General features: G+C 41.6%; 1 protein-coding gene across 1 annotated transcript; it reads right to left on the bottom strand.

Annotated features, from left to right (window-relative positions):
* Positions 1-3,357: 3,357 nt before the first annotated feature.
* SRP68 (signal recognition particle 68) lies at positions 3,358-24,301 on the bottom strand. Its single transcript, XM_035104524.3, has 16 exons — positions 24,118-24,301; positions 21,704-21,770; positions 20,483-20,596; positions 18,456-18,651; positions 16,013-16,095; positions 15,609-15,718; positions 14,424-14,506; positions 13,598-13,738; positions 10,384-10,482; positions 10,132-10,196; positions 9,417-9,576; positions 8,109-8,203; positions 7,471-7,600; positions 6,928-7,003; positions 6,335-6,387; positions 3,358-5,480 (listed from the first exon to the last, which is right to left on the bottom strand). The coding sequence occupies exons 1-16, from the start codon at positions 24,281-24,283 to the stop codon at positions 5,253-5,255; spliced, it is 1,866 nt and encodes a 621-aa protein (XP_034960415.2). The 5' UTR covers positions 24,284-24,301; the 3' UTR covers positions 3,358-5,252.
* Positions 24,302-26,338: the final 2,037 nt, after the last annotated feature.

Consider the following 26,338-nt stretch of genomic DNA (forward strand, 5'->3'; position numbering starts at 1 on the left):
TTTGCTGTTCATGCCGATAATACAGAGTTGCTGTTCATGTCTATACAGTAATCTTCTTTTAATTGATTTATCAGGCCCAAATTTGGCACCTGCTGTTTTTTCAAAAAACAAGGGGGGGAAAGGTGTATTAGGATAGCACAAAACTGGGCTGGAAGTGGAACAGCTCTATGCCAAGCCAAAGAATAGCTAACTTGGTTATTTATTTTCTAAGCATATGCTTTTGCTACAATGACTTCAGCAATGCAACTGCTCAGTGACCGAAACCAAGGTAAATGAAGTATGGTGTTGAAAAATATTTCTGTTCTCAGCACTGCAGGAAGTACTCACCAGCAGATTGTATATACACACACATATTTTTTTCTCTGTTATGACAATTGGTTTTAAACAAATTAAGTGAATTGAGTTTGCAGCAGGTCTGGGCAGAATTAACGGTCCAGGTAGAACACAAGCACAAACAATGGCAAAACACATTTTTAAAAATACAGATCTGGGGCATTTTCACTTTTTAATCTTTCTTAAAAGAGATGGGATACATTAAAAAGAAAAATGCATAGAATATAAATTCATTCTTTTAACTCCTGGCTGCAGTGTTCACACAACTATTACAGCTTTTGTAACAGTGAACAGATCTCGTGTTTTAAATTGAATGCCCTGGAATGGCAGAGTGTGCTATTCTCTTATTCCACTTTCAATTGGTATTGTCTGGAGCAGGTCTACATCTGCTCTCTGGTTATCCTAATCAGACTTCTGATTTCAAATGATTATTTGCTGACCTTTTAACTTAAAGCAAAAACTTGTCAAAAGTTGCGACACAATACTCCACACATTATTGCCTCAGTTAACTGTGACATCTTTATCACTAGATGTTGCTGACTTGTTTATACAGGCTGACAACCTATGAAATGTTAGCTAGTAGGCTTGTGTTGTGTTGTTATCTACTTGCAAAGTGCAAGTAGATAAATAGGAACCGCTATAGCGGGAAGGTAAACGGCGTTTCCATGTGCTGCTCTGGTTTGCCAGAAGCAGCTTTGTCATACTGGCCACATGATCTGGAAGCTGTACGCCGGCTCCCTTGGCCAATAATGCGAGATGAGTGCGCAACCCCAGAGTCGGTCACAACTGGACCTAATGGTCAGGGGTCCCTTTACCTTTAGGCTTGTGTTGTCCAAAAGGCTTCCAGCTCTTAGGTGTGTGGAATCTGTGACCCTACAAATGTTGCTGGACTACAACTCCCATCCTCCCTGGCTGTTGGCTTTGTTGGCTGGGGTTGCTGAAAACCTGAGTCCAAGAGTCCAAGTCCACAGCTTCCTCATCTCTTAAATGAACAAACGGGCTCCCGAGAACTAAGCTGCTCTTCACCACAACTGAGTCTTGCAACAATACTTCTCCGCATCTGTATCATTTTATTGCATCCCATCTTGCACTTCTACAGAGAACTGCGGAATCCCTCAGTGTTTTGCCGAAGTCAACACATTTTCTTTTCCTGTTACTCTTAGATTGCTCTATTAATTTAAAAACTATGACATTACATAGTACAGACATCACTAACAGCCTAATATTTCTAGCTCAACCAAATAATCCCGTTTACCTTTCTGATCAATTCAGGAAACAGACAAAGGTGTTTAAATTTCAACCGGATCTAATCAAGGCCTTGGGGAAAAACTTTCATCAGCCCAGGTCGGGCGTCCCTTGTTGGCTACTTTCTGGAGGCCACATGCCAGCATTGGGTGGGGCCAGAGGCAGAAGGAGGGATGTGGCTCTTATCTTGGTACCATAAGCTATAGCCAGTCAGGTTTCTATGCCCAATCCCGTGCACACATCTCTTCACCCAGGCAAGCAAGATGCATTATCACAGTTCAAGAACATGCAGAAATGCTTGAGGGTGTGGGGCAGCATCAGTGAGAGGTGTGGCCTTAGAGGGAGAGCTGCACTTGGCCCCCAGGCAGAGATTCCCCACCCCTGAGCTAAGTGAAAAACAATGTGTTTCTTGACCAACTAAGCCAACATTGAACCGCAATAAGCTACACAGAAAATCAAGGCTCTTATAGAATCACTTGTGAATTCTGATGGAATTTATAGTGTAGGTGACTAATAGCGAAACTAAGCAATATTCTTATGAACCAAAGGAAACAGAAGCTGGTGAGTCATACTGTTAAACACCACCACCAAATATTGCATTCCTGTTTCTTCATTGAGTGTGACATTAATTTTATTTTTTTTGCTTTTGGGAACAATGCATTCTTTGTTATCAGGCAGCTCCCCACTCCACCTGCCTCTTACTATGGGAGACTATGCTGATAATTTGTTCACAAGCATTTTATATAGATTTCCCCACCTCAGATATTCAAGAATTACTCAAACATGCTTACCAACCATATACTACTACCAGCCCAACTGCGAGGATCTAGCATTCCATCACCAACAAACCACTCCTGACTCAACTTTTAAGGCAGGCATAGGCAAACTTGGCCCTCCAGATGTTTTGGGACTACAACTCCAATCATCCCTAGCTAACATAAGGTTACCAGAGTTTTTTCAATGAATCTGGGGAAACTTTTCAACTTCAATTGATTTTGTTAGGAGACTGATTTGTAAATCCGGGGACTGTCCCCGGGAAACAGGGGCATCTGGTAACCTTAAGCTAACAGGACCAGTGGTCAGGGATGGTGGGAGTTGTAGTCCCAAAACATCTGGAGGGCCGAGTTTGCCTATGCCCGTTTTAAGGCTACAACTTCAGGTGCAAACTACCTGGTTTTTATAATTCACATAGCTTTTAAAAAGCCCACATTTTTGCGTTCTCTTTTGATGATTTTGTAGCGCTTCACAGTATCCCTTTTACAATTCACAAATTCAGAGGGTAACACACTATTCATCATTAAATGAAATCTATTTGTGACACACAAACTGCCCTGAAACACTGCAGTGAGGCTCCCTGCTGATTTTTAACAGACACCTGACCCAACCCAAGGGTTGTGGTCCATATGCTGGTGCCTATAATGGACAGCAGCTGCTTTGGTGGTAGCTACACCTGGATACAGGCCCCAACACACTGATAAAGAACAGTTGAAGGGGAAGCCTTCAACAGACACATGAGCAGCAGAAGCACAGTGGTTCCATCTCATAACCATCCCATAGTTTTTCTGAACCATTTCAGGTGGCTCAGAATAGAAGTAGTGGGTACATGTGTGTGTGTGGCAGGAAGCATTTTTTTAAAAAACTGCAGCAACAGTTTGAAATATTGCTTTTACTCTCCCTAGAAATATAGCTCCAACAATTGCAAAGGCAATTTTTCAACTTTCAAGCAAGGAAGCAGCAAAGTGGAAGCTCAGCACAGATTTCAATAGTTTACAACTACACTTTTAGAAAGCAGGAATAAGTCCTTTATTGTTTCAGGATTTCACTTCGGACTGACCAACATGCTTTGTGCCACAGCATGTTTCACAAAGGAAGTAGTCGCCATTTGACAGCAAACAAAGACAAAAGCAGAGGGGGTGGAATGTGTTCAGTTGCCCACAGGTGTGGGGTAGAACGCAAACAAAAATAAAGTTTGGCTACATCTGTAAGAGGAGCAGAGTTCTCAGATTTAATTCAGATCTGAAAAGATGATGACAGCAGAGCTTGAAGCAAAGTACAATCAATGAAACACTGATAGGCACATCCCCAGAGAGGAGACTGGACCCAGTCACTTGACAAAAGATCTCATTTCCATTTAACCTTCAATAGAACTAACAAATCATTGGCTTACCAGACTGCATCTCAATGTGAAATTTCATCTCTTGATAAAATTAAAAAATATTACTTCCTTTTTCTTTTGCAATAGGTTTTCCCCCTATAAAACCCCCTTCCCATAGACAGATCAGAAAGATCATTTCTTTAAAACAGGTGGGGCACTCTTTTCATATGGTACATAAATCCAATAACTTTGGCATTATTAAACCCAAATTATCTTTAATCTGAAAAAATTAATTCTCTGCAATTTGCTAACTGAGCGGCTGAGAAGCAGTTTTTGTTTAATATTTCTATAACTGAACAATCCAGTTTCAAAACTGTTCCCAACAATGTCAAGAAGAAACAGAGCTAAACTGGAGCACAGTATGACAAAATATAAACACGAAAATATGGCTAAGTACTCTCATCTCCAACTAATATTTCAGACTACCTAAGACCAGTAATATAGCTCGCAAAAAAGTCTAATATACAATTCAGGCTCACAAATGTTTAGAATAATTGTGCCTATGCGTTTTTTTTGTGGGGGGGGGATGATATTGACATAAAGATATTGGATTCCCACAGCACAGATAAATGCTCTCACAAAAAATGCACCATGAACACATGGCTAGAGATCTTTATTGCTTAAGATTTCATTGACTCCACTTTTGATTCTTCACTAGTGGAATCCCTAAAACAACCAAATATAATGTCAGAAAGGAGGTAAAAGACAGAATAAGCAACAAAACAACCCTCCCAATTTACCACTTTCAGCTAAATTGAAGAGGGAAACTGAAGAAACGTCAGGAGTCTTTCAAGATATAAAATGATAGTAGCTTGTTCTTCCTGAAGAACTTTTTAGGTTCTAAGAAAAACCCTCCGAGAAACATATTCCTCTGTTCTGAGAAGTGGTGCCTCATGTGGAAAAACTATAGCATAGGCTTTAAAGTGTATTCTTAAACAATCTCATTTTTACTTTATAGATTTTAATCATCATATATCTTTAATCCCAAGACTTTTGTAAATCTGAAGCTCCTGATTTTTTTTTAAACTTTACATGGCTGTAAGCAAAAGTCAGAAATGGCAGGCAGTACAGATATCTAGCCAGCTGTGGGTTTTTGCATACTCTGCTTAGACAGTCCAAATCTGAAGACATATATGTGCCTTTGGTTCCCCTCTGTTCTGTACTGCCCAGAGGGCTGGGTTAGCTTTTTGAAAATTAAAAGTACTGTATCAGCTGTAAAACAAAATGATGATATGCCTAGCCCACACAAAGTGAGCATTATTCCTGCCTGAACTGATTGATAAATGTGATTTGAGACTCCAGCTCTTTCCTTCAGTTTCAAATGTTGGGAGACAGACCACATTACGCATGTTCTCAGGGTGGAAAGTTTCTAATAAAACAGGTGTGCAAACAAAGAGAATACTGGGAAGTTATTAAAGACTTCCCATATAGATTTTAGACATAAGTAGTTAAGGTCTGAACCTGTTGGAGCCATCCCAAAATACAGGAAGAAAAGCACTCTTCTTGAGAATGGCCCCGGTTAACTCCGGAATCCAAAGATGCCCTTGATATATCCTGTGAGACCACTCTTTGCTTTCTGCTCCACTTTGTCCTCCAGGGGTGGTAAAGTAACATGGTTGAGAGCCAGGTCAAAGAACAAAGGCTTGCATGGTATCGGTTGGAATTCTGGCGGGAAATGCACCAGACTGGCTTGCTTGCTGACAAGAGAAGGATCCAGGCAGAAAGTCTCAAACCGTTCAGAAAGTGGCTTGATAGCAAAGGAAACAAAAATCTCAGATAAGATTAGCTGAAAAAAAATTAGCTACCAAGTAAAGTCTAGCTTAATGGCCAGGCAAGAACCTATTGTCTCCTTCCCCATCAGTTCTGACTTTGTGGGTACAGTGAGGCAGGTACAGTAAGAATGGATATTTCAGATGTACTGCCATAGAAACCCCAGAACCTTCTTTTAAACCAGTCCAGGAGACAGTTCCTCTTCTAAGCCTTAAGAGGAAGTATTTTAAACTCTGCTAGAGAGGGTGTGTGAATGCATACTTACAGAAAGCTGACAGCTTCTCAAAAATGAGTCAACTGTAGATAGAGTTGCACAAACTTGGTTAAGCGTTTAGACCTGTTCTACGCTCATTTTTCTGATCTCTAAACAGCTTCTGAGCGGACAGATTTCCTCCCAGATCTGGATGAAGGTCCTCATTATCATGCTAAATAGGGTTCAGGTGTAATGCCTAGGTGATCCTACAAAACTCAGCTGAAAAGTATTTTTATCCTTCATGGCCCAAAGACACGAAATTCAAAGCTGTTCATAGATGCCCAATGGGACTTCCTCTTTCACTGTTCCTTGCTCCCCCTGCTAAAAAAAACACCAGACTGCCCTGGGAGGTTGGGGGACCTTCTGGAGCAGATCTGGGGTGTGTGGGAGCTGCAGAAGGGAGGAAGGGGAAGTCCCAGTCTATGAGAAGCAGAAATCTGCAATTAAATGTACTTATAAGAATCAGTCTAATTTATGTAACTAAAAGCATGTTTGTGCAAACTCCAACATGTAGTACATTTGCTGATTACACTGAAATAATCTATTTTCCATCTCACTAGCTACAAAAACTATCTTACCTTGCCATCCTTGACCTGGGATGGTGATTCAATCTCATGGTTGTCACCTGCATCTGAAAGGTGCCACAAGAATATTTTAGGAAAATGCAGCTCCTAGCAATGCAACTACCTATAAAATATATCAATAGTATACAAGTATCCGTCACAGCTTTTCCTTCCAAAATACACATAAGAACATGTTCCTATTCTCTGTCGCAATTTGAGATTTATACGTAGTCTGAAATTTGACCCAGGCTTTTTTTTGGGGGGGGGGGAGGAACGACTGCATGTTCACTTGAGTTACACCAGTTTATTTTCAGTAGTGATTGAGAACTGTGAGTTGTGCTGAACAAGTGATAGAAAGGTTTGATGCCTTTGAAAGTGAGGATGAGGAATTTGTGCTAAATCTGGGAGTGATCAGAAAGCCAGTGGAGGTTTCACAAAAGGTACCAGGGGGGAACTGTTTTGGTGATAAGAGTTCTAGATATATGTAGGCAAGAGGTGTCCACAGCATGAACCAGAATTTTTACTAAGGGAGCAGAGAGAAAAGGCTACAATTTCACAATGCTGAAAAGAGAGCAGCAATCTATACAGAAGAAAGGGAACCCACTCACCTAATATGGCAGCTGCTTGCAAGGAGTATTTTTCTGCATTCACTTGAGTGATCAGCTCTTGGACATCAGGCAGCTCCTAAATAATCAGGTCAATTATGTAAAACATCTTCCAGGTATTAAAGGTTTTATGCCATTAGCAAGTTTCAACCACTGTTCAAAAACTCATCAGGGACAGAAGATCGCCCAGAGCAGCTTCAATCATAACAGACGAGGAAGCAAAGCATTTACTGTGCATATACAAATACCGGTACAATCCACAGTAGCCATTACAGCCCCCCAGCCTGCATCTGGCAGTACCATTGAGATACATATATTCAGTATATTTTCTGCAAGAATAGGAAAGTCTCTGGAAGTCACAGCTGCATTTGCGCACTGCACCATAAGGTCTACAGAGAAAGAATTTACAAAAGCTAAACATCGTATTGCTGCTCAGCAGTTAAAGAGCCAGTTAAAAATGTATACACATGGCCTCTAGCTAATTGCATGCGGTCTTTCAAGAGCTTGCACTGACAAAGTTGCCCCATGCTGAATGGAGTTTCATACCTTTAAGCTGTTCTTATAAGTTCCAGCTTGGGCCTGGACTTCATTGGCATATTTCAGAACTCGATCATACAAAACAAGGGCTTCACTCCACTTCTTCACTAGAACATATGACTGTGCAATGAAAAAACACCTAGTGGGATGGGAAGACAACATTGGGTGCATTCATATTCATGTTAAAAAACAGTTCAAACAATTAAAAAGGATATAAAAAGCAACTTAAAAGAAGCCCTCTCTGCTGAGCAATTTCTTGTCTGCTTCTTGTTATCAATCAACTCAGTTCTCAGTATAATTGGTTTTCTGTTAGTCACAAAAGGGCTGCTTCTGAATTAGCAGAAGAATGTTTTCTGAGGAAAGTGACTTCAAACTCAATCGGTGCTGAAAGAATAACTATTTGCTTAAGTTTCTGTGCAAGAACTTTCTCTAACATTTATATGCTATAAGTTTGTATTTTCCCTGCTTACTGCAATGAAATCACCAACACATTGTGGAATGGCACTGCAAGAAATCTTCTGGTATAGCTTACACAAGAGCTCACAGAACACCACTTATACTTTCTCCTTCTACTGTATTCAAATATTAGCTGTTCTTTAGCTACAGGTAAACTGATCAAGTAACCTCCTTGTTTGCTTGAGAATTACCTGTAAGCTTTATACACCAGTGTCTTTATCCCAATTTCCTTTAGGTAGCCTTTATCTTCTTCCAGACCAGGAAGTTGTGGCAACTCTGCCAGATTCTTCAATGATGAAGAGAATTAACAGAAGGGAGAGGGGAGGGGAGAGAAACAGTCCTTGAATATAAATAGTATTTCGTAAATCAGAAATGCAACTAGTGGTTCACAAATGAAGGAATCTTTTTTGTAAAACAGATTGTTGTTTTCAAAATCAAATGGTATATAAATCTTGTTAAAATAAAATGATAATCTTTCACTAAAACTAATTTAGTATTTTGTTATGACAGAGGCCTGGGTTCACATGCCACACTAAGCCAAATGATGGCTCGGTGTGAATGCGCAGCTTTCTGGTTATTTCACTGCTGCACTGTATTGAAGTAAGCCACAGTTTGGCTTAACATGTCATCCAAATGCGAGTTCACAATTTAGCTGTCTCTAGACTAACCATGAAGCATAATCGAGATTCGTTCTTCATTTATGGCTCATGGCTAGTCTGGAGACAGCCAAACTACAAGGGTGGGTTTGGACAATGCGGTAAGCTAAACTATGGCTTAGCTCAGCATGGTTAAACAGGAGCAAAACAATTGGGGAGAAGCAAAGGCACCACCATCTTCTTCCCAGGAGCCCCCCCACACTTGTGCCAAGTCTCACTTTGGCTTAGAGAGATGTGTAAACCAAACCTGTAGTTTTCACGGGATGGTTGTTTGTTTCTTCAGTACGAAACACAAACATATGAAATAACTGAATAAAGAAGCAACAGCATCGCTCTTTTAAACACTAGAATTTTCTTAAACCCTTTCCACATGCTTCCTTTAAGAATAACCTGCAATTATCAGAATTGTCTATATACTAGCTGTAGTAAATGCTCATATAGGAAAGTGACAAATGCATCAAATTTAATCTCCCTACAATGAAGCCACATTTCCCCCAAAGACTTGCATCTCAAAATACAAGAAAGACTATAAATATTTGGAATGCTGACTAGCTGGGACCGTGTGGAGTCCTCTAGGGACAATGAACACAGCAAAGATGTACTTGCAGGAATGAACAGGCAGAAAAACAGACTCATTTTGAGAGCATGAGGCTCTAGAATTTAAGCACTACTAGAGGCTATACAGAATTTTCAGTGGAGGGTTGTGATCTGTGGTTGCCGAATAATACATTAGGATCTCCTGCAGCTTTATAGCACTTGTGCTTTCTGACCCTGATTTGCAATCTTAGGAAAGGATTAAGAAATATGGAACCAGAAGACCTCCTCCCCCTCCATTGCTATTACCTGTAAGATGATGTCATAAAGGCGTATCAAATCCTGAGGCCGAGGTGTACGCTTGCCATCTTCCTCGGGCTGCTGTTGCTGAAGAAGTGCCTTCTGCAGAGCCTTTGCCATACTCTCATTGCGCTTGATAGCTGTGGACAGCTTGATGTATGTCAGATAACTAGAAAGCATGATTAAAGGAGTTTTGTTAAAGCTGTTAAACCTAGACATACCATAAAAGCTAACAGGCAAAATGGGCGAGTGAACAAGATGACTGTCAAACCTTCCTAAAAAGTGTATTGAAGAACTCTAGTCTCACCACCTTAAAGTTTTTCTCGTGGATATATTTGCAACAAAACAAACAAACAACAAGTAGAACAGAGTTTGGAATATGATTAACTTTGGCTGGTTTACAAACCCTTATTAGCAATGGTGGGATATTGCTGGATTTGAATTATACAGTCACAAGCCATTAAGAGTTTAATATATATTAAATAAATAAATATATTAAATATTGAGTTTTCTCCAACCAAGTTGCATGTCCCACAAAAGCACTTCTCATGCAACATAGCTTCCCCTTCCCTCTTCTCATTCTATGTGCTCCCTCAAATCTGTTATGGGGTCTCTCCAAGGTTACAAAACAGATTTGGTGGGGTGCTGGTCAAGAGGTGCGGTGGGGAATTCCAATGTGCGAATGGGTTGACTTCATGCGATAAATATCTAGAAGGACTCCCACCTGTGCAGGTACTGGATATTAGTAACCTTTCCAGAATCCACTTCTGAAGAGTGTTCCCGCTGCTTCTGTTGGGAGCAGAACAAAGCTATATTGTATTTTTTGGGGAGCACACAGAGATAAAACAAAAACTCAAAGCTGAAAGGTACTACAGTTTATTACACTTCATAAAGAACCCTACAGGGTATGTCACAAGATGTTTTCTTCAAGCACTCAGTTATATAGTGATGCACAAGTACAATACTTTATCCTCACCTGATCTGGTTTCAGTTCTTCACGAACAGCTTGTATTGCATCTCGACACTCACTCAGCAAGGATTCAAACAGCCGTTCTTTAGTTTCTTCTTCTTCTGCCTAAAAAAAGCACCACCACAGAACCAGTGAAAATCCATTAGGCCGCTGCTACTTTTTCTGAAATCTTAAAGGAGGTAAAAGCAACATCATGTGAAACTTTACAGAATGTAACACTGCTTGCGGAACAAATTGTAGTTAGCCCTGTGGCTAACATTCCTGAGATGCACTAGGAAAAGAAGAAGAAGAAGAGTTTGGATTTGATATCCCGCTTTATCACTACCCGAAGGAGTCTCAAAGCGGCTAACAATCTCCTTTCTCCTCCTCCCCCACAACAAACACTCTGTGAGGTGAATGGGGCTGAGAGACTTCAAAGAAGTGTGACTAGCCCAAGGTCACCCAGCAGCTGCATGTGGAGGAGCGGAGACGCGAACCCGTTTCCCCAGATTACAAGTCTACCGCTCTTAACCACTACACCACACTGGTGTAGTGTGACTATGTTCAAATCACTGAAAAAAAGGCCTTTTGTAGTAGTTTCTCATAAAAATGGTTTGCTACTGTTTCATCAGTGCTATACCGTATGAACTGAGCAAGAAAAACCAAGAGCCCACCAGGATCATTGTTATATGCTTAGATTGTCTAGTTCCAGACCACAATCTTCAAAGGCACAGACTATCAGACCAGAGAAACAGAACCTCGGTTGTCCCCATGCAGATAGGGATCCAGCTGGATCATCAGCTGCAGGTGATGAAGGGCACTCCACTCCATGAAGATTACTATTTATATACTGCCATATCGTAAAATATCAAGACCTCCAGAGGCAGTAATGGAATCTAGAAGTACCCCACAAGCTGCATACCTGTTCCTTTGGGGTGTGAGACTCCACCCAAAACAGGTTGAACCCCAGCCATCCAGTTTAGGAAACTACCCACTAACAGTATCAGCATTTCCTACATTAAGCTTCTGGAAGGCTAAAAGTTCCACTTTCTTGGTATACAGCCTAATTTGATTAGATCAGCATGTTTGAGAGCCATGGTTTGTGCATTGCAGGGTTAGGGCTGCACTCCAGAAGCCAATTACTCACTAGTTTCATTAGCCTGAAAATCTCCCTAGAAGCTTTGGGATAGGTTTGGGCATAGTAGCTTTAATTGCTCATCTAACTAATGTTAACTGGATTAATAAACTTCAAAAATATGCTGCTTATTCTTCAGGTTTATATAAAGGAGGTTTCTAAATATTAAGGAGGGACATTGGTTACTCTGAACCACCACCGAGACAAGCTAGACAAGTCTGACAGCATTCTCAGCAACACCCATGAGAGTGTTTCAACTTCAGACATGCAAAGGGGAAACCAACTAGAATAATGATGAAGTAAGAAAACGCCCAGCAGACAGAGAACAGAGCTTCAGGACTGGCTAGGGGAGAAGGCTAAAGTTAGTGTGTTGATCATGTTAAACATAACTATGGACAAGCACTGGGTGCACTGCAACTGATAACAAGCTCCTTTAAGAAATGGATGTATCAGCAAAGGTTTTTAAAGAGCAGAACTGAAGGCAAAATAGACTTGAATTGGATTAATAGCTTGAATAATTAAATACTTGATTCAGAAGCATGGTTACAGTTTTACTTCTCTGCTTAATGAGACCCTGAAAGTATTTTCTTCATAATGTTCAGCATCTGCCTAACAACATTTCTATATATTGTTGTGGGTGTATCCATTTAGAGCAGTATTTCCTTGTAACTTGTACAAAAACAATTGTGAGAACTGGATATTTAACTATGCTTTGGCTCATTCGTAGGATCGCCTCAAAACAAGACTCATGTATGATCCACTTAACGAACTCTGCTTACTTCCTGACAAGTAACAAGTGCTGCTCCTCCATTTGACATTCGCCAATGAACCCTTGCTGGTGGGAAACTAGAAGTACCTTCAGGGAAGAAAATGGAAATACACTTTTTTCCCCTGAAGGCTGCCCTGTAGCAGCTTCGTACAAAAACCGAGCTAGAAAGGGGGAGGGGAAAGCCCTCCTTATTTCTTCTCCCATAGAGAAAAAATGTGGTATCTTTCCCTTCCTGTTCAGCTTTTGCAACTGGCAGCAACAATTTGCTAATGGCTCATTCCTCCATGACATGAAGGAAAAGAAAGTTAGCTGCAGCTTTGCATGTTAGACTTTTGCAGAAGACAGCAGCAGTCCTGCAAATCCTAACAGGAAGGTAAACACTCCCTCTGTTATTCTACAACAGGGATGTCAAACTCCCAAAAGACTGCAATCTACTCCCAGTATAAAAAAAAAAACTGGCAGTGATCTACCCATTCTCATTGGAGGGAGGAGCGTGCGTGCGTGGGGTGGGTGGATTGCCCAGTTGTTGAGCTATTTTTAGGTGGGAAGCGCCCAGAGTTGTTGAGCTTTGTTGGGGGAGGATTCCACAGAGTTTTGAAGCTTTCCCCCCGTAACTTTTTGTACACGATAAGGTTCCCGCGATCTACCAAGATCAGCCAGGGATCTACCGGTAGATCGCAATCTACTGGTTGAACATCCCTGTTCTACAAGAACCGGGGAGGAGAGGCAGCAATCCATGGCTTCTACTTCTGCAAAATTCGCATAACAGAAGCCACCTCTTCTTTCTCCTCCACCCCTATTCTATGCAGAGGGAAAACATTTACTTTCCCTTCCTACTGGGCTTCGGCAAGGTGCTACTTGCACCTTCTGCAAAAGCAAAACACTTCTCAGAGTTCTCTGCACAAATAAGGTTTGGGGACAGGAGGGGCTGGTGGGAAACTCAATAAATGGGTTTGACGAGTAAGCCAAGACAAAATTTGGGGAGCACTATGTACGTGCAAGTGTCTGCATGTCAACATGTAAGAATTCCAGAAGCCAATCTATGTGTACTCACTGACTTGGCAACGTGCCTGATCATGACAATTATAGGTCAGAAAACACACACCACTTATATCCTCCTACATTCTTTTTGGCCAAGGTTCAGCCAAGACACTGAAGAAATCGTGAGCTACACCACCTGCTGATCACACTGCTCTATTACACAACTTTTATGGGCGTAAATCTGCCCCGCCCCCAACACAAGTGGTTGATGTACAGCTATCTAATTACACACAAGAATACATGACTTTAACTACAGTAAAAATCAGAGTGACAGATTGCAGGGAGTTTATACTTACCTGAGCAATAGCTGCTTCAGTATCAGCCATCCCCAGCAAGAAGATCCTCACTTTGTCTATCTTCACTGGCACTGTTCTTCCCCTCCATTCTACCTCACTCATCGTGGCTGCCTGCTTTGCTCGGGTTTGGGTGATTAATGACTGCAAAACAGAGAAGCTATTATTTAGAAATGCAAATAGAAGGCTGTATTCCCCACAATATTTTACTTAGATCTGTGCAACAACCATGATGACTGCCATGAAATCTGCCTGTTTTACGTTTTTAAAAAATTAATCTGATAACACATTCATTTTTTAATAAGTAGTCTGTTCTATCCCCTAAAGGCAAGTAATTATCAGAAATCAAAATATTTAAAGTATTTTTAAATGCTCCTAAAACAACTAAGGACTCTTCTGTTTATTATACTTAGTCAGAAAATCCTTGCCTACATAAAATTATCTAGATCTGGGTTGTCCATCATAAAATCAGGGAGTGCTGTCAGATCTTTTAGAGGATCCCAGTGTGTTCCGTGGCACTTTTACTACACTCAACACAAATGACTAAACCACCTTCAGTGATCATATGCATCTGGGATGCGTACACATATATCTGCTTTGCTAGGTGGCAAACTGAAGGAGGAGGGGATCGCTCCATGTCCTCCAGGACACAGCAAGGCATCTGCATATGTGATTCATTTTAACAGAACAAATAGCTTTCCATGTCTGCAGGACACACTAGATGGCAAGTTTTCTCTACAGCCCATCCAAGTTTGACACTATTGGTCTAAGTTCAGGCTTATGCCAACTTCTGCAAGAAAAGCTCTTTTAAAAAAAGAGAACAAATTACCTCAAGTTTTTCAGCAAGAAGCCCCTCAGTGCCTCCAGATCTCAGTCTCATTTGCATTAGCTCACTAATAGCAGACTGGTCACCTAAGAAACAAATAGCAGTGCACAATATGTGATCTAGCACATTTTGTTACATTGTGAGAAAACAATTCCAAGCCTCGTGATTGTGAAGTAAATGTAAAGAACACTGGGAGCAACATGTTACATTTGTGTCCTGAAAATGTATGCACAAAACAGATATGCTGTAATGATAAATGTCAATTTGCAACAGTGGGCTAAGAAAGGAAACTCTGTAGTTACTGCCTATTTTGGGTTATTGGGTTGTTGTTTTTATTTTGATTGTATATATTGTGGTTTTCATGTTGATCTTTTCTGTGAACCGCCCTGAGACCTTCGAGTATTGGGCAGTATATAAATTCAGTAAATCATTATTATATTTCCAGCCCATGCTAAAAAGAGATGCTGGCTATGCACAAGGACCCCCGAATTTACAAACATTCTTTCTTAAGGGAAAGTTACATATTATTCATTTGTAAGTAGTTTCATCTGTGGTAGAAGACAGAACATGGGGGGATTTCTCAAACCTTTCACATTAAAAGCTACCAATTTTTGCTCTATGAAGGAAAAAGTACTGCTGTTTATGTAAGGAGAAAGAACATGGGGTGGTAATTTTCAGCAGGAAAAAAATGCTGGAAAGAGAAGGGCAAGATTCTCCTCACGTGAAGATTGCAGCTTTAGCAGCTTCTTCAGGAAAAACTGCAAGACATATGTACTTTGGATTATTTTTTTAATGACCAGGTTTTTGTCAAATCTTTTCAGCCCCAAGATCAAGAAAGTAATGGAAAAACCAGGATATTAATCACTGCATAGAAGTGAAGTAAAAAACAACAACCAAGCACCTAGATCCAACTCATGACCATTAAAGCCCAATTTTGATTCTTGATTTCTCAGCTTTCTGTGTTCTCCAGCACATTTTCAAGCTCTTTTTTGCAATTATGACAGGCAGAACTATTCTAAATGAAAGCAGAAATTACCAAAGCATCAAGCTGAGGGACAGTCTGGACTTTAAACGGTGCACCAAGCATATGCTCAAGTATATATTACCCCTACTAACTCTCTTGGCAGGTGAGCAAATGTAAACAGTACTAGCAGTCTTTTAAAATATTTCTCTTCTTGGTTTACTTACCAATATTATAAGCACAATAACGGATATTCGGGGAGATCTCTTCCACTCGCTGATTATATAGTATAGCCTGCTCATCTGTGAAAGCACTAGCCAGCTTTTCATATATGGTTCTGCAACAGGAAGATAAAAACAGTTACTATTTTACAACAATGAAAATCCTTTCTCTTTAAAATAAATTACTGTTACAGTACTGAGCTGTTCTTACAAAGGCCTTTTAACTTTTTTATCATGCTGCTCAGCAGGACAACTACTCTGGGTCCAAAACTGATTGGGCGGGGGCAGGCGGGGGGGTATTTATATTGGAACACAGAGAAGAATTTGCATGGAAAAACTCATCAATATGTGATAGGATTAGTTTAACAGATTCATATCAACACAGCAATAGGAAGGATGGGCAAACTCACTTGCATTTGTTAAATGCTTCCATTGCTGCTTTCCATTCCTGGCGCTCAAAGCGGAGCATACCTGTGAGGTATGCTGTATATGCCTGTAAAACAAGTAGGGGTGTCTATTAGTCAGTGCAATAGTACAGTCTCAGTCTCAAGAATACAGCCAGCAGAGACTGACAACTTGCTTGAACACTACAGTATTCTTTTCCCTGGTTGCCTACATTGCCTCAACTACCACGGCAAGCTTTCATACAGTAAACATGGCATTCAGCCCTAATGTTTACATCACTACATACAACATACAAGTTATACATTCATGTTTTCAGAAACCTAACCCAAAGTGAAAAGGCTTTAGGAATTATGTGGTGTTGTTTTGAAAGACACATTACTAAAACTTGTGGTACTTACTGGCCAGTTGTTGTGCAAGTATTCATGCTACTCCACCACACAAACAGAGGGTGTTCAGGTAAATGAAAGAACATGTGCACTATAATAAGTAAATCATTAAGCCGCCAAAGTCAAATAGCTGCCTGGGTGTGATAGGTCACAAATCAGCATTTGGAGAGAAGGATTCTAGCATAGATAATATTTTTGGAACAAATTCCTAAAGGACGTGTTACTCAATTGCTATTAGCTCAGACAGCTAAAAATGGAATGTACATAGAGGAAGCCCGATTACCAGATGCTGAGAATGAATAAAAAACCTGTATCTATGATGTTTCACTTGTAAGTTTCAGGTATTTTTAGACACAGTGCTAGACTAGGTAGAATTTTACCCTGACTCAGCACAGCAATTTTTTTCTTCCTTGTATTTTTTTCTGTGCTCTGGCAGACAAGCTAGGCCCCAAACTCCCCACCTCACTCTTCTTGGTTCTGCCTCAATCAAGGAATCCCAGGATTTATAAAAATGAAAGTCCCACCCCCTGTAGGTTATAGCCCTGTAGGGGCTTAGTTTAACAAGAGGGCTGCATTCATTTCTGGGCAACCTTCCAGGGGCAGCATGCCAGGAGTGGGCAGCACCAGCTGCAAATGTGAATTCTACCTTTATGCAATAGGCTAGTTTACACCCCCCACACCCCTCCCTATCCTTCACCCCCAACAAGGAAGCAGCATTTATTAGAGTTCAAGGACTCTAATAAACACTGAAAGAAGAAAGCAGGGCTGGTGTGGGATGTGTCCAGGGGAGAATACCAAGGGTGAAACAAAGAGACCCAAGTCCTTATTCCTGCTACTGTCTGACCATTCCCAGAAAAGGCTCATTTTATATATGGGAGTTCCACTGGAAATTTTAGGTAATGGCTGCTACATCCGAAGATACACTGCAAAATGTTGCAGTGCATCTTAACCTCTTAGCAGGAGTGCTCCTGTTCAAGTTTCCAGCCAGGCAGCCTTACTCTCCTCCAATATAAGCTGCAAGGAGCTCAAGCAGGGTATCACCTGGCTTTCTGTTTCCAACTGACACTCAACATCCTGTGACCATAGAATAATCCTCACCAGAGTGGGGGATTTCTTTTTTAGTGACAGGGATAATAATTGTAATTTATTTTCCCAAACTTTAGAGTTCTTCCAAACAGGCTGATACCTCCTTCCTGTTTCTCAGCCCAAAGTTGAAAGTGAATGACAGGACAATTATCTATGCTTCCTATATGACAGCATGAAGGTTCAACCTTCTGGACAGAAGGTGCAAAATGTCAGATTTGAACTTCCATAAATTGATATGCTATGGCCTGATATTTCCAAAAACTACATTTCATCAGCACAAGATTTCCCTGTCTATTTTCCCTGTGCATGCCCTGCATGCTCCCCAAATCTGCTCCAGAGGGTTGGGGGAACCCTTAGAACAGATTTAGAGGATGCAGGAAACAGGGTGCAGGGAAGGGTGTTCCTTTGCACAGGTCAAAATTCTTGCACAAAACGTTAACTTAGCACTATATGGGATTCCACTCACCATCCTCAAATATATTGCTCATCAGCCTTCCATCACATGTCCTTATATATGTAAATAACAGAGTCTGCTATTTCAAACAAGCATATGCATCTCCTGACCTTTTTGCTGCATCTGCTATGGCATACTATAGTCCTTCAGTCCCAGGTGGACTACAGGAGGAAGCACTGGCTAAGCAGCATACATATCGGCCAGCTGGAAAATTCTATGGGCTGAACCCAACCAAGACTCCTGTCTAGGATTAGCTGCTATCTGCTTTCTTTCCCCATTTTCTGTACTGGCTTTCAGATTAATGATCTGTCTCAGACTGTACAGATCACTATTCTGATTAAATGAAACGATGTTATTTAACTTGGGCTTTAAAAGTCGCTACAAATATACTGGACATTCCTAACCTAATCTCCACAGGAAGTTTTAACATTATTTACAATTCAGATTCATTTATCCAACAAGAAACAAAATGTCAGTTTATATCTTCTATGCTATAAAAGGGTTTTGAAAGTTAGCAGTAACCTGAGCTTCCAGCTTGGTCTTGGCATCCACGCGGTTGCTTTCACACAGGCGCTCCAGCTCCTCAGCATGTTTTACTGCTTTGCGCAGGCGAGATAACAAGTGGAATCGTTTGCGAGGTTCTGTGTTGGCTTCCTGCTTAAGCTGCATAGCATAACTCCAGGCTCTCTCGGCATCCATCAGAATCAAGAGCAAGTATCTAGTGTAAGAAAAGTAAAGGCAGCTTAAAAACCTATTCCAAACAAATTTCTTTCCTTTATTTCACTTGTGCAATAAAAACCCATTGAACAAGTTTTGCTGTGGTTAGGACAGATTTATCTACCCCATCACCTTTAAAGCCTTGATCGCACATCCTGAAGACCATTCTCCTTTTGCGTAACTTAAATTTGTAGGGAAACTGCCTATTGTTGTTTTTAATCTGCTTTGTTGATGTTTAATTGTTTTACAGTGGAACCTCGGTTTATGAACACCTCGGTTTATGAATTTTCGGTTTGCGAACGCCGCAGACCCATCAGGAACGGATTAATTTTCCATTACTTTCAATGGGAAAGTTTGCTTCAGTTTATGAACGCTTCAGCTTATGAACAGACTTCCGGAACCAATTACACCCATGCTTCAGTTTATGAACGCTTCAGTTTAAGTACTCCGCGGACTGTCTGGAACAGATTAATCCATTTTCCATTACTTTCAATGGGAAAGTCCGCTTCAGTTTATGAACAGACTTCCGGAACCAATTGTGTTCATAAACCGAGGTACCACTGTAGTTGTCAAATTACAGGTAGGTAGCCGTGTTGGTCTGACGTCAAAACAAAAAATAAAAAAATTCCTTCCAGTAGCACCTTAGAGACCAACTAAGTTTGTCATTGGTATGAGGTTTCGTGTGCATGCACACTTCTTCAGATACACAATGTTATTGATATTTATACAAGTTGTATTCAATTTATTGTATTGGTATGTGTGTTTTTATTTAATTTTTTGTTACTACAGTATATTTTATCTCTTAAATGGCATATAAAATAGTACGTTGGTTTTCGAAAAGCTTAGTTCCTGAACGTTTTGGTTCCCGAACGTGGCAAACCCGGAAGTGACTGTTCCGGTTTGCAAAGTATTTATGGAAACCGAACATCCAACAGGGCTTCTGCGGCTTCTGATTGGCTGCAGGGCCTTCCTGCAGCCAATCAGAAGCCGTGATTTGGTTTTCGAACGTTTTGGAAGTTGAACAGACTTCCGGAACGGATTCCGTTCGACTTCCAAGGTACGACTATATATAGTATAAATAAAATAAATAATAATCAGAGTTTCAGATGTAGTGTAAAAACCTGGAGGTCGTACAGGTAGCTTGAGCAAATTGTATTGAGGCTGGCTGTGGTCCCTGTTTTGGACTGTGCCATCCACACTGAATTTACTAGGCCCTATGCTGCTCCTTGGACTAGAAATGATCAACACAGAAAGGAGGGTAGCTCCGAATTAGCTTGTGAACTTTTTCATTCAAGTATGTGGAATTTTGATACTCAAATCCCATTTTATCCAGAAGTATCCCAACAGTTAACCCAACAAATCCTATCCCCAAACAAAGTAGAAAGAAACAAAGATGGCATTTTGCCCAAACACCCACAAAGAAATTAGCATACAAATATGCATATAGAAGTCTGGTAGCCATTATACTGATTTCCAAGTCACTATATTTAATGATGGAAAAGATCAGTAATCTGCTTCAAAACATTTTTATAATACTGAGCAGGGCTGCCCATTTTGAAGTTGAACAGTTCTCTCCTCTCCTCACCAGCACCCCAAATCTACAGCACCCAGCTGAATGTCACCCCTGGTGATGGGGGAATAGCATTGCTAAGGTACATGTACTGTACTCAAAAGCAATTGATATAGAAGCATGCGGCACCATTTCCCGTCACTACTGCAGGTTTCTGAGTGAGAGATATAACCAGGAGCCTATAACTTTACCTGCCTCTTTTGGCAAAAAAGAAAGAATTTTTTTTAAAAAGGTTCAGCACAGCTATTGAGTGTCCCAGTACCTGTTGTCGGATAACAGTTCTTCTGTTACTTTCTTGCCTGTGAATTTGTGCCTATTTCCCATCTTGAAGTTAAGAGTTTTTCTGAGTCTTCTTAGTCGTCGGGAGCAGTAACCTCTGAAGAGAAAAACCACAACTTTTTAGTTCTTACAAAGAATAGAACTTGGGCTGGATTCAACTAAATAGGTTATAGGAGCCAATGCAACAAGCCCTGCTAGCCTAGTGGGGTTCCCCTCCTCACTTTGCTTGGGAGGGCAAGGAGAACCCCCAGAACAGTGCATGGAAGGAGGAGATGGGAGTTTGTTCCATCTGGCAAGCTTGCACTAACAGAAAGATAGGATTTACACAATGTTGAATTCCATCTTTTGCCTCCTATTCAACTAAGAAAGAGGAGGACAGTAAAAACAAACCTAGAGCTATAATACATTTCATATATTAGAGGTCATCATATGTGGCTGTCGTCAGTTTTTACAGTGGAAGACAAAATGTTAATAATCAGGAAATCTTGAAAGCCTACATGACAGATTTATAGAACTGAATGGAACCACGAAGCAGTTGCTTTAGAGTGGTGCACCAAATGGTTTATGGAAATGAAGCCCTTAGTGCCTAGGTAACACACGAGTTCTGAGGCAGTAGCTTTCTATTCAATGTTTAGCATACTCCTATATACACCAGTAAAAGCTGTATTATATAAATTACATGCAACACCCATGCTAGTGCTTTACACAATTGAAGAAAAAAGCTACCCAACAATTTAATGATTCAAATAAATGGGGAAGTTTCTTTAAATGTTAAATAGATACAAATTTTCATAAAGAAGTGGAAGGAACAGGTTCTCTAAAACTAGGTTTGCCATACGTCTGGAATTTCCCAGACATAGCCGGTATTCAGCCCTCGTAAACAGCTTCTGGGCGGAAATCGCTGAAATGTCTGGGGAAATCCAGTTGTATGGCAGCCCATGTTGGTAGTGTAGATTTTGGTGAATTTCAATAAAAGTAGATCAAAAGTTATTTAAAAAAAAGATTTTGAAAAAGCTCAACAAATTTGGTGGTGGGGGGAGAAGCAGCTCAACAACTTTTGTGTCCAGATTTTCACTTTTTGAAATATGGCAGCCCTACTAAAACTGCAGAAAGAACTAGCATCTGTTTACACCTAGTCATTTAAATAAAGACAAAAGGACATTGGCAGCAAATCATTCCTGTTCATTATTCTTAGTATACCAACCTGTATCTCTGAAAATCACCATGCCGTAACCCATGTTGCTGTTGCGATTCCTTAACAATCTGAAGGACTGAAGAACTTGTTAAGGAAACGTTAAACAGGATGCTAATTATGTATCATTAAAATGACAGCTGTTATTTAAAAGCACATGTAAATAACTGTAACTTTCTATTTTGTAATATTACACTGTGATACTTATTTCTGAACTGGGAAGTGTTAAACAAATTAAATTTTACAGATTACCAAAAGTAGAATTGACTGGAAAGCCAATACAACTGTGTATATCAATGTTAGCTTGAAAATCACTGTCTAAATTCAGTTAAGCTATATTCTGGGAAACCCAATGCTTCCTTATACAGTGGTACCTCGACTTACGAAGACGATCCGTTCCGCGGCGCTCTTCGTAAGTCGAAGTCTTCGGTTGTCGAAGTGCTCGTTCTGCGCATGCGTGAAGCGTGATTTTGTGCTTCTGCCCATGTGCCAACCATGCGTGCCACTTCTGCGCAGGCGCAGAACACGCGCGCAGTGAAAAGACTTCCGGGTTTGTCAACTTCGGAAGTCGAAACCTTCGGATGTTGAGGTACCACTGTATATTTATAAAGAGAAATTTGATGATGAGATAAAGTTCAATGGGGCTTACTTCCAGGTAACTGTATTTAGGACTACAACCATAATCATTAATTTGTGACATTAACTGATCTGAGTTATTACAGTTACAGAATAAAAACTGGTACACACATAGGCCAACGAGTATAGCAAGAGTAGTAAGAGTACAGATAAATTCAAAAAGAAGCGAAAAGGTAGTCTGTACTTTACATTTCCCTTCTGCCTTTTCAGTAACGCAAGAAGAGTAAGCACTTAAAATAATGACGTATCAAAAATTCATTGGGTCTTCTGATCAGTTCTTAATAAAATGAAAAATCAATATAAAAAGCATGAACTACAGATTCCCTCTTCCCGATTCCACAGAAACAAAGGTATTTATTAAATCTTAATATTTATGGAAGTCAACCAATTAGCAAAACAATTAGCAGAGCACAATAACAAGTAAGCATAAATGCTCTTCTTATTTCAAGATAGCTAATACTGCATGTGGCAATTGCAGTTTGAGATACTGAATTTCTGAAATGGTATACTTTGCAGTATTTAGTGGTAGCTCTGGAGAAGGAGGCAAAAAGTATGCCTTTAAATTATTTTCAGGAACTGTTAAATTTTCTGCTGCACACATTTCTACATGATCACCCGTTACTTTTAATCCCAGTCACCAAATTAACTTTCTAACATTGACCTTTGTTCATCTGACAATTTGATGCTGCTCTCATCAATCCATAAACAACTATTTCACTCTCTATCAGAGTATATATATTCTACAACAATGGCCTTTTGTCTCCCCCCACTGTCTAAATTGTAAGCATCTAGGGGCAACGACTTTATGGAAGTTTTTATTTTAAACTTGCATTGCTTGGTAAATTGTTACATATGCTGGTAACACCAAAGAAAAATTAATTTCACCAAAAGATTCACAAAGTTTTGCAAGATAACACTTTGGGCCTGGATTTCTTTCCACAGTATAACATTTCATTTTTATATAGCAGTTATAAATGCTTCTCAACAATGTCCAACAGCAGAGGACTGCTATATCAGTCAAAAGAGTTTAGCAGTGCTTGCTTCTATAATCTGCTATACGGAGCAGATTACAAAGGAAAGACTCCGCCCGCCCCCCGGAAAAATGCATATGAAACCAAATAATTCCAAAGAATAACTCTTTCCTCCAAAAAGAGATCGGTAAGCAGGACTCTGAATCCCTGGTCAGCTATCTTTGCTACAAACTGCACACGGATTTCACATTTCAACACTGCTTTTTTCTAGGTAATAAGTCTGCCATGGCCTACTGCCACAAAATAAATTCCACAATGAGCCTTTCAGAAACAGTCGCGGCCTGCAAATCCAGGCGGTTTAGGGGGTGGTAGTGCAAAGAGAAAGTTTTTCTTAAATATACCATATATTGCGGGATCCCAAATCCTTTCTATGTTTCTATGTCACAATCTCAAGGAGTAACGCCCCCCCCCCAAAAAAACTGTACCCTAATGTAAAGCTAAGGTGGGTGGGGTATAAATAATAAAATTATTATTAATTATTACTAATATGCTGCTCTACATTCCTAAGGTCCACGTCAGCTGCTTCGGCTAATGCCCATTTCGACCCTTCTTCCACTAGGAAATCTGCCAGTAGCCTCTTCTGCGACAGCCGCATCCCCAGCCCTGGAAAGACCATGGGGGGAGGCAGCGGGAGAAAGGCCCACGGAGGCCGAAGGGGCTGAGAGGCTTCCTCAGGGCCAGAGGCCAGGGCTGCGCCGCTCGCTTAAGTGACACGTCCCCACTAAGCCCTCCCCAAACCCCGTCATGCCGGCAGGATACTTTCCAGGCCCAGGCTATCGCCGAGGCCGCCCGGCTTCGGCTTCTCATTCTCCTTGTTCTCCTCTAGGCCCGCCGCGGAGCCTCCGCTGTTGCCGCCGCCGCCGCCGCCGCTACCACCACCTCCGCGGCCGCTACCACCACTGACCACCTGCCGCTCAGCCGCCATCTTGCGCCTGTTCCACTCGCGGCGCAAGGCATCACGGGACGGGAGAGGAGAGCCGTCGGGAGCGCGGGGCGGAGCGGACATGGGCGCTGAGGAGGACGGGAAAGAGGAGGACGGGGCTGGGCTTTCGAAAAGGGAAACCGCTTTAATAAGGGGCTATTTAAATAGTTGAGGCCGCCCCCGACCCGCTGCACATTCGGGGAAGCCGGCAGGATTATTATTATTTTTGACTCCAACTCCCACAAGCCCCAGCTAGCTTGATTAACGGCCAAGGATAATGGGAATTGCAGTCCAACAAAAACACCTGCAAGTCCCTAGTCTAATTGTCTAATTGAATGTAATTGTCTAATTGAAATATTTGCATGCGCTTACCTAATTTACACACACACACACCCGCCTGCTTCGTTTCCCTTGCCTTCAGCTGCTGTTTCCCTGAATCTATTTTAGGTTGTGTTCTTGTAAGGCCCCGTGTACTGAGAAGGTGTTAAATAAAAGTGACGAATTATTCTAATGGCAGATTTGAGCAGAGGCTCCTCTTTTCGGTTCTAAGGTGCGGAACTCAGCGGAACTGCTGCAGCTGCAGGCTCCGCAATACGGAGGGCTGCTTCAGCTGCTGTCTGAGCACTGTTAGGGTATCCGCTTGGGTTTATTTAGTCAAACATTCATTCATTTTACAGAACCAAAGGAGCCCCCTGTTGTGTATTGAGTCAAAGGATTTTATATCTGTATTATTATTGTCTGTATTTGCATTAGGATAAAGTAACTGCCTTTTGGTTCCAGAGGGTACAGCTACTATTGGTTCATTTAAGCTGCTGTATTTGGATCCTCTGTCTTATTGGTTTCCTCCAAAAGGCAGCACTGTGATTGCTTGATATTGTTCCCTCCAAAATGTATCCCTTCCTAGCTAGTCCCCTGTCCCTATAAATGTAGCTTTCCTCTCCTCAGTCTTCAGTCTTGTTCACTTTAATAAAGAGCTGTTACTAGAGAACTGTCTCCAGCATGTTATGTCAAAAGAGCTGAAATCAAAAACCCCACGTCACAACAACTGGCGACGAAGGTGGGATCCGGAATGCTGAGGAGCGGTTAAACACAGCCCTGCCTCAGAGTCCGGATTGCAACTGAGAACAAGACTCACTGGCCAGCTGAGAAGACGACCCTGCCCGCTAGGACAATGGAGAGTCCAAGGGTATTGGAGCCCTTCCAGCCATCAGAGCCCCACACGTGGGAAGACTACGTCGAACGCTTCGAGTTCTTTGCAGTGGCTCAAGGGATCACCGATGCCAGCAAAAGAAGGGCCACATTCCTGAGCTACTGTGGGCCCGAGACCTTCAAGCTGGCCAAGGCATTGCTTGCTCCAGCGAAGCTGAGTGAAACATCTCTCAAAGATATTCTTGCCTGCCTAACGAGCCACTTGGCGCCTACTGAGACCAAGATGGCCCGGCGGATGGAGTTCCATAAGAGGCAGCAGCGTGCTGGGGAGTCTGTATCCACATTTCTGGCTGAGCTCCGGAAGCTCGCTCAGCACTGCGGCTTCCAAAATCTGGAAGAGACTCTCCTGGATCGGTTTATTGGGGGTCTGAGCAGCAAGAAAGCCAGAAGACGCATCGTGGCTAAAGAAGAGGTTACCCTTGCTTCAGCCTTGAAGGAGGCCACCGCCACGGAGAATTATGAAAGAGAGGAGCTTGATGCCAGTCGCAAGGCCACTAAGCCACAGATAGAAGTTGCGCATGCCATGGACGAGCTAGAGGCTACTCCGAGCCAGAGCCCAGTCCGTGGGGTCGAGTCGGTGCGTCAGGCCTGCACAGTGCACAAAGATCGCCGAGGCAGTTGCCCAGGTTGTGGCGGAAACCATGAGCGGAAGAGTTGTCGTTTCAGGGATGCTGTGTGCCGGACGTGTGGAAAGACTGGTCACATTGCCAGGGTCTGTAGATCGGCGGTGGCGGGAGCAACAGGAGCACCTAGACTGGAGCATCGCAGACCGCCCACAGCAACTCGTTTCTAAAGGACTGCCACTACGTAACGGAGATCAACGGGAGGGCCGTGCAGTTTCCAGCGCAA

Source organism: Zootoca vivipara, chromosome 2 (assembly GCF_965207765.1).
Source record: "Zootoca vivipara chromosome 2, rZooViv2.hap1.1, whole genome shotgun sequence".
NCBI classification, from domain to species: Eukaryota; Metazoa; Chordata; class Lepidosauria; order Squamata; family Lacertidae; genus Zootoca; species Zootoca vivipara.

Coding starts and splice junctions, on each gene's coding strand:
- SRP68 (XM_035104524.3), bottom strand. CDS start 24,283: ATGGCGGCTGAGCGGCAGGTGGTCAGTGGTGGTAGCGGCCGCGGAGGT. Junction 9,577..10,131: donor AATATCCAGTACCTGCACAG/GTGGGAGTCCTT, acceptor CATGCTTTCTAG/TTATCTGACATACATCAAGC. Junction 7,601..8,108: donor CTGGTGTATAAAGCTTACAG/GTAATTCTCAAG, acceptor CCATCCCACTAG/GTGTTTTTTCATTGCACAGT.